An 8984-nucleotide genomic window follows, 5' to 3' on the forward strand; every position below is an offset into this window, starting at 1 on the left:
TCCCAATCCCCATCCCGCTCCCATCCCATCCCGATCCCAATCCCAATCCCAATCCCATTCCCGTTCCCGTTCCCGCAGGTCCCGGCCGGCCGCCCGGCGCTCCTCTCCTTCCGCGTCTTCGACCTGGAGCCGGATTCCCGCTGCCGCTTCGACTCCCTGTCCGTGTTCGCCGGGACGGGGCCGGCGGCTCCGCTCCTGGGCCGCTTCTGCGGGACGTTCCGGCCGGGAACGCTGCAGGCGCCGGGCGGGATCCTCCGGCTCCGCATGGAGAGCGACGGCGGCGGCGGCGGCCGCGGATTCCTGGCCTGGTTCAGCGCCGGGCGGCCCCTGGGAGACGGTGAGCGCGGCCGGATCCCCAGCCCAATCCCGGATCCCAATATCCCAATATCCGATCCCGGGATCCCGATCCCGAGATCCCGATCCCCCAATATCCTGATTCTGAGATACCGATCCCGAATGCCAAGATCCCGAGATCCCGATCCCGGATCCCAATATCCCAATATCCCATCCCGGGATCCCAATATCCCGATCCCGATCCCGAGATCCCGATCCCCCAATGTCCTGATCCTCAGATCCCGATCCCAAATGCCAAGATCCCGAGATCCGGATCCCGGATCCCAATATCCCATCCCGGGATCCCAATATCCCGATCCCGATCCCGAGATCCTGATCCCGAGATCCCGAGCCCCCAATATCCTGATCCCCAGATCCTGGGATCCTGAGACCCCAATATCCTGATCCCAGGATCCTGAGATCCCAATCCTGAGATCCTGATCCCAGCATCCTGAAATCCCAATCCTGAGATCCTAAGACCCCAATATCCTGATCCCGGGATCCTGAGATCCCGAGACCCCAGTATCCAGATACTGGGATCCCGATATCCCAATATCTTGAGCCCCTGAGATCCTGATCTCAGCATCCTGAGATCCCGATCCCGAGACCCCGATCCCAGGATCCTAATCCTGAGATCCCAATATCCCGAGCCCCTGAGATCCTGATTGCGGTATCGTGAGATCCCGAGATCCTCATATCCCAATATCCCAATCCTGGGATCCTGATATCGCAATCCTGAGGTCATGATATCCTGATCCCAAGATCCCGATCCTGAGATCCTGATCCCGGTATCCTGAGATCCTAAGATCCTGATATCCCGATATCCCGATCCCAGGATCCTGATCCCAATCCGGATATCCTGATCCCGGTATCCTGAGATCCTGATCCCAAGGTCCCGATCCCGATCCTGATATCCCGATCCCAATGCCGTGATATCCCATCCCCATATTTCCATATCCCATTGTCATGCTCTATGCTAACATCCCGGTCCCATCCCTGTATTCCCATATCCCATCCCAATATACCAACCCCATCCCCATACCCTAATATCCCATCCCGATCCCATCCTGATCCCATCCCAATATCCCATCCCAAGATCTCGATGTCCATCCCGATTCCATCCCGACATCCCGATCTCCCGATCCAATCCCGTGATCCCGCCATCCCACCCTGCTCCAATCCTGCCCGATCCCATCCCGCTTCCGGGCGATCCCTCCTTCCACGTCGCTCCAATCCCGCCTTGCTGCGATTCCCGCTTCGGGAATTCCGCGATTCCCGCTTCAATCCAGTCCCCCTTCCGTCCTGTTCCCATCTTGTTCCGATTCCCGCTTGGCTCCAGCTCCTGCTTCGTTTGGATCCTGCTCCGCTCCCTTTGGATTCTCCCTCCGCTCCCTTCGGATTCTCCCTCCGCTCCCTTCGGATTCTCGCTCCCTGTTCCGGATTTCTTGGGATTCCCACGTGGCTCCGATCCCGCGTCGCTCCAATTCCCGCCCTGTCTCCCGTTTTGCTCCGATCCCGCTTCATTCCGCTTCCCTCTCCTTGGATTCCCAATTCCCGCTCTGCCCGGATCCCCCTTCATCCCCATTCCCGCCTCATCCCCATTCCCGCTTGCTCCGTACCCCTTTTCCCAGGATTTCCCAGGAATTCCCACCTTCCCCGCTCTCCCAGGCCTCCCAGGACACCCCCCCCCGGCATTCCCGCTTTTCCCGCTCTTCCCGCCCCCCATCCCAACCCTCGGCCTCTTGCAGGGCCCCCCCCCGCATCCCGCTTTTCCGGGGAGCCCCGGAGCTTTTCCGAGGGTGAGTACCCCCCCCCCGCCAAAATTCCCACTTTTCCTCCCCCCCCCCCGCGGCGGCTCCGGGCGGGATCCGGGCGGGATCCGGGTGGGATGGGGGGCGGCGCTGACGCCGCTTCCCGGTTTTCCCGCTTTTCCGGCCGCAGAGCAGCAGTTGTGCGGGGGGCGCCTGGAGAAGCCCCAGGGAGCCCTGGAGACTCCCAATTGGCCCCGGGAAAATTATCCGCCCGGGATCAGCTGCTCCTGGCACATCGTGGCGCCGCCGGAGCAGGTGGGAGCGCCGGGGACCGGGACACGGGGGACCGGGATACCCGGACACGGGAACACTGGGATACGGGGGGACCGGGATACGGGGGACCGGGACACGGGGGGACCGGGATACGGGGGGACCGGGACACTGGGATACGGGAACACCGGGACACGGGGGGACCGGGATACGGGGGGACCGGGATACCTGGATACGGGAACACCGGGACACGGGGGGACCGGGACACGGGGGGACCGGGATACGGGGGGACCGGGACACCGGGATACGGGGGGACCGGGATACGGGGGGACCGGGATACCTGGACACAGGAACACTGGGATACGGGGGGACCGGGATACGGGGGGACCGGGACACCGGGATACGGGAACACCGGGATACGGGGGGACCGGGATACGGGGGGACCGGGACACCGGGATACGGGAACACCGGGATACGGGGGGACCGGGATACGGGGGGACCGGGATACCTGGACACAGGAACACTGGGATACGGGGGGACCGGGATACGGGGGGACCGGGACACCGGGATACGGGAACACCGGGACATGGGGACACCGGGATACGGGGGTACTGGGATACCCGGACACCCCAACACCCGGATACGGGGACACTGGGTTACAAGGACATGGGGATACAGGGACATGGGGACACGGGGACACTGGGATACGGGGACACGGGGTTACCAGGACACCCTGACACCCGGACACAGGGACACTGGGATACGGGGACACGGGGATCCATCCCGACACCCGGATACAGGGACACCTGGACACGGGGACACCGGAATACACGGACACGGGGTTACCAGGACACCCCGACACCCGGACACGGGGACACCTGGATACAGGGACATGGGGACACAGGGACACCCGGACACAGGGACACTGGGATACAGGGACATGGGGACACGGGGATCCTGGGATACCCAGACACCCGGATACAGGGATACAGGGATCCTGGGATACCAGAACACCCCGACACCCGGATACGGCATCCAGGTGTTGTGGTGCATGGGTGTCCGGCTGTCGCGGTGTCCGGCTGTGGCGGTGTCACCGCGCCGCGGCTGTCCCCGCAGGTCATCGAGCTGACGTTCGGCAAGTTCGACGTGGAGCCCGACGGTCACTGTCGCTACGACTACGTGGCCGTGTTCGAGGGCGGTCGCCATGACGACGCGCGGCGCCTGGGCCGCTTCTGCGGGGAGGCGGCGCCCGCGTGAGTGTCACCCGGCGTCACCCGGTGTCACCCGGTGTCACCCCGCGTCACCCGGCTCCGTCACCCGGTGTCACCTGGTGTCACCCGGCGTCACCCGGCTCTGTCACCCGGTGTCACCCGGTGTCACCCGGTGTCACCCCGCATCACCCGGCTCCCTCACCCGGTGTCACCCGGCGTCACCCGGCTCCGTCACCCAGTGTCACCTGGTGTCACCCAGTGGCGCCCGGTGTCACCCGGCGTCACCCGGTGTCACCCGGCGTCACCCGGCTCCGTCACCCCGCAGCCCCATCGTGTCGTCGGGCAACGAGCTCCTGGTCCAGTTCGTGTCCGACCTCAGCGTCACCGCCGACGGCTTCTCCGCCTCCTACACCGTGCGGCCGCCCGTGGCTACGGACGGAGCAACAGCCGGAGCAACAGCCGGAGCAACAGCCGGAGCGAAGCCGGCGCCGCCGCCGGGAAAAGGGCCCAAAGGCGCCAACCCCACGGCCAAGGCGGCGCCGGAGCCGCCCGGTACCGCGGCACCAGGTGAGCCCTGACGGTGGTACCGGCGTCGGCGGTACCTGCTGCTGGTGGTACCGGTGCCGATGGTGTCGGTTCCGATGGTTCTGGTGCCCGCGGTACCAGTCCCAGCGGTGCTGATGGTCCTGGTGCCGGTGGTAGTGGTTACGATGGTACCGGTGCCGGTGGTACTGGTACCACTGGTGCTGCTGGTACCGCTGGTGCTGGTTGTACTGGTGCCGATGGTGCTGGCCGTACCGGTGCTCTTGGTGGTTCCGACGGTACCGATGGTACTGACGGTACCGGTGGTTCCGGTTCCGGCGGTTCCGGTGGTTCCGGTCTCGGTGTCTCCCCCCGCAGGCACCGAGTGCCCCCCCCGGTGCCGCCGTGAGGGGACCCTGCAGAGCAGCTTCTGTGACAGCGACTTCGGTGAGGGGTGACAACGGGGTGACACGATGGGTGACACAATGGGGGGGACACAACGGGGGGGACACAATGAGGGGGACATAATGGGGGGACACAATGAGGGTGACACAATGGGGGTGACACAATGGGGGGGTGACACAATGGGGGGGACACAATGGGGTGACAATGAGGGGGACACAATGGGGTGACGCAATGGGGGGACGCAATGAGGGGGACATAATGGGGGGGCACAATGAGGGTGACACAATGGGGGGGACACAATGGGGGGGACACAATGGGGTGACAATGAGGGGGACACAATGGGGTGACGCAATGGGGGGACACAATGGGGTGACACAATGGGGTGACACAATGGGGGGACACAATGGGTGACACAATGGGGGGGCACAACAGGGGGACACAATGGGGAGACACAACGGGGTGACACAACGGGGGGACACAATGGGGGGACACAATGGGGTGACAATGGGGTGACACGTTGTGGGGTGACACAATGGGGGGGACACAATGGGGGGACACAACCAGAGCGGGGGTGGCACCACACACACAATGGGGGGGTGAACCCCCCCCGCCATGTCCCCCGGGGTGATGGGGACGGTGACACACACACACACACACCCTGGGGGGGTGACACTCGCACACAGTGACCTCCTGGGGGTGACACCGTCAACGTGTCCGCAGTGGTGACGGTGACACCCGCAATGGGACACACAATGGGGTGACGCGCACAGTCCTGGGGGTGACACCGTCCCCGTGTCCCCAGTGGTGACGGTGACACACACACAATGGGGTGACACACACACAGTGACACATGGGGGTGACACCATCCCCATGTCCCCAGTGGTGACGGTGACACACACACAATGGGGTGACACACACACACACACACACGGTGACACATGAGGTGACACCATCCCCATGTCCCCAGTGGTGACGGTGACACACGCGGTGGGGTGACACACACACACACACACACACACACAGTGACACATGGGGTGACACCGTCCCCGTGTCCCCCTGTTCCCAGTGGTGACGGTGACACACACACAATGGGGTGACACACACACGGTGACACATGGGGTGACACCGTCCCCGTGTCCGCCTGTCCCCAGTGGTGACGGTGACACACGCGGTGGGGTGACACACACACACAGTGACACATGGGGGTGACACCGTCCCCGTGTCCCCAGTGGTGATGGTGACACACACACAATGGGGTGTCACACACACACACAATGGGGTGACACACACACACACACACACACACACACGGTGACACATGGGGTGACACCGTCCCCGTGTCCGCCTGTCCCCAGTGGTGACCGGGACGGTGACGGCCGCCGGCCGGGGGGGGCGGGGCCTCCTGGGCGCTGCTCTCGGGGCTCCAGACCTACAAGGGGGCGGGGCTAAAGGGAGGCCCCACCCTCCGCCTGACGCTGCCCTGCCCACAGTGCCCCGCCCTGCGCAAAGGTGGGTGGTCCCCAATGTCCCCAATGTCCCCAATGGCCCCTCCTGATGTCCCCATGTCCCCAATGGCCCCAATATCCCCCCAGTGTCCCCAGTGTCCCCTCTGTGTCTCCCATATCCCCCCATTGTCCCCCAAGGGTCCTTGATGTCCCCTCCATGTCCCCAATGTCCCCCCCCCATGTCCCCCATGTCCCAAATGCCCCCCCATGTCCCCCCATAACCCCCATGTCCCCCATATCCCCATCGATGTCCCCTCTATGTCCCCCCCACCTCCCCAATGTCCCCACATGTCCCTCCATGTCCCAATGTCCCCCCCATGTCCCAATGTCCCCCCCATGTCCCCAGTGTCCCCCTTATCCCCCCATGTCCCCAACATCCCCCCAATGTCCCTCATATCCCCCCCAGTGTCCCCCTCATGTCCCCCAAGGGTCCCCCATACCCCCCTCAATGTCCCCCCATATCCCCCCCATGTCCCCAACGTCCCCCCAATGTCCCCCATATCCCTCTCAATGTCCTCCCATGTCCCTAGTGTCCCTTTATGTCCCCCCTATGTCCCCCATATCCCCCCCATGTCCCCTGTGTCCCCATTGTCCCCCATGTCCCCAATATCCCCCCATGTCCCCCTGTCCCCGCAGGCGGCTCCTTTGTCGTCACGGGTCTCGTGTCCCCAATGTCCCCAATGTCCCCCTGTCCCCCATGTCCCCAATGTCCCCAATGTCCCCATATCCCCCCCAATGTCCCCAATGTCCCCCATGTCCCCCATGTCCCCCATGTCCCCCATGTCCCCAATGTCCCCCCCATGTCCCCATTGTCCCCATTGTCCCCATTGTCCCCCCATATCCCCCCCTGTCCCCGCAGGCGGCTCCTTTGTCATCACGGGTCTCGTGTCCCCAATGTCCCCAATGTCCCCAATGTCCCCCATGTCCCCCATGTCCCCCATGTCCCCAATGTCCCCCATGTCCCCAATGTCCCCATGTCCCCAATGTCCCCATTGTCCCCCATGTCCCCCATGTCCCCAATGTCCCCATTGTCCCCCATTGTCCCCCATGTCCCCCATGTCCCCAATGTCCCCAATGTCCCCATTGTCCCCAATGTCCCCCATGTCCCCCATGTCCCCAATGTCCCCCCATATCCCCCCCTGTCCCCGCAGGCGGCTCCTTTGTCGTCACGGGTCTCGTGTCCCCATGTCCCCATTGTCCCCATTGTCCCCCATGTCCCCCATTGTCCCCAATGTCCCCATGTCCCCCCATTGTCCCCCTGTCCCCGCAGGTGGCTCCTTCGTCGTCACGGGTCTCGTGTCCCCAATGTCCCCAATGTCCCCCATGTCCCCATTGTCCCCAATGTCCCCAATGTCCCCCATGTCCCCATTGTCCCCATTGTCCCCCATGTCCCCCATGTCCCCCACGTCCCCAATGTCCCCAATGCCCCCAATGTCCCCCACGTCCCCCATGTCCCCCATTGTCCCCCTGTCCCCGCAGGCGGCTCCTTTGTCGTCACGGGTCTCGTGTCCCCCGCGGGCGCCGCCCTCGTCCCCCCCGGCGCCTTCGTGGCCCCCCTGCGGCCGCAGCACCCCCGCCTGCTGGGGGCGCTGGCGCGGCGGCCCTGTGGGCGGGGCCAGTGACGTCACCGGGGCGGGGCTTCCCCGGAGGGCGGGGCTTCCCCCGGGGGGCGGGGCCTCGCCGGGGGGGGCGGCGCGCGTATCCCTTCTGTATGCAAATAAAGGCTGCGCAAGCGGTTGTGGGGGCGGGGTTTGTGGCGGCGAGGGGGCGGGGCTTGGAAAGGAGGGGCGGGGCTTGTGGAGGGGGCGGGGTTAGTGCGGGGGGAGGGGGCGGGTTTGTGGAGGGGCGGGGTTAGTGCGGGAGGGCTGGCGGGAGGGGGCGGGGCTTGTGGAGGGGTGGGGTTAGTGCAGGAGAGGCCGTGGGCTCGTGGAGGGGCGGGGCTCGTGGAAGGGGGCGGGGCTTTCGGAGGGGCGGGGTTAGTGCGGGGAGGGGGCGGGTTTGTGGAGGGGGCGGGGTTAATGCGGGAGGGGTTGGCGGGGCTTGAGGGGGCGGGGCTTGTGGAGGGGCGGGGCTTGTGGGGCTTGTGGAGGGGCGGGGTTAGTGCGGGAGGGGTTGACGGGGACGGGGCGGGGCTTGCGGAGGGGGTGGGGTTAGTGCGGGAGAGGGGGCGGGCTCGTGAAGGGGCGGGGTTAGTGCGGGAGAGGGGGCGGGCTCGTGAAGGGGCGGGGTTAGTGCGGGAGAGGGGTGGGCTCGTGAAGGGGCGGGGTTAGTGTTAGAGGGGTAGGCGGGGCGGGGCTTGCGGAGGGGGCGGGGCTTCCCGCTCTGCCCGCGGCGCCGGCCCCGCCCCTTTGCGCACGCGCCGCTCGAGCCCCGCCCCCCCCCGCCCTCGCGCCTCTTCCCGCCCGGCAGCGCGTGGGGGGGCGCCCGGCTCGGGGAAAACCGCCCCTTTTTGAGGAGAAACTGCCCGTTTTTGAGGTAAAATACCCCTTTCCTGAGGTGAAACTGCTCCCTCCTGAGGTGGAACTGCCCCCTTTTAAGGTAAAATACCCCTTTCCTGAGGTGAAACTGCCCCCTTTTAAGGTAAAATGCCCCTTTCCTGAGGTAAAACTGCCCCCTCCTGAGGTGGAACTGCCCCCTTTGAGGTAAAACTGCCCTCTCCTGAGGCAAAACTGCCCCTTCCGGAGGTAAAACTTCCCCTTTCCTGAGGTAAAACACCCCCCTTTGAAGTAAAACTCCCCCTTTCTGAGGTGAAACTGCCCGTTTTGAGGTAAAATTGTCCCTTTCTGAGATAAAACTGCCTCCTTTGAGGTAAAACCACCCCTTTTCTGAGGTAAAACTGCCTCCTTTGAGGTAAAATCACCCCTTTTCTGAGGTAAAACTGCTCCCTTTGAGGCAAAACTACTGCTTTCCTGAGGTAAAACACCCCCCTCCGAGGTAAAACTGCCCCTTCCCGTGGTAAAACTGCCACCTTTGAGGTAAAGCTGCCC

The 8984-nt window shown here is 64.5% G+C and overlaps 1 protein-coding gene across 1 annotated transcript; it reads left to right on the forward strand.

Annotated features, from left to right (window-relative positions):
* Positions 1-72: 72 nt before the first annotated feature.
* On the forward strand, positions 73-4545 carry LOC148590037 (procollagen C-endopeptidase enhancer 1-like; the record flags this gene model as incomplete). Its single annotated transcript, XM_088539545.1, has 5 exons — positions 73-337; positions 2275-2399; positions 3471-3607; positions 3891-4139; positions 4470-4545. Coding segments are annotated over 5 exons (852 nt in total), but the record flags the coding sequence as incomplete, so codon positions are not given.
* Positions 4546-8984: the final 4439 nt, after the last annotated feature.

Source organism: Tinamus guttatus, unplaced genomic scaffold (genome assembly GCF_059628265.1).
Source record: "Tinamus guttatus ecotype Peru unplaced genomic scaffold, ASM5962826v1 Tinamus_guttatus_pri_ptg001821l, whole genome shotgun sequence".
Taxonomy (NCBI): domain Eukaryota; kingdom Metazoa; phylum Chordata; class Aves; order Tinamiformes; family Tinamidae; genus Tinamus; species Tinamus guttatus.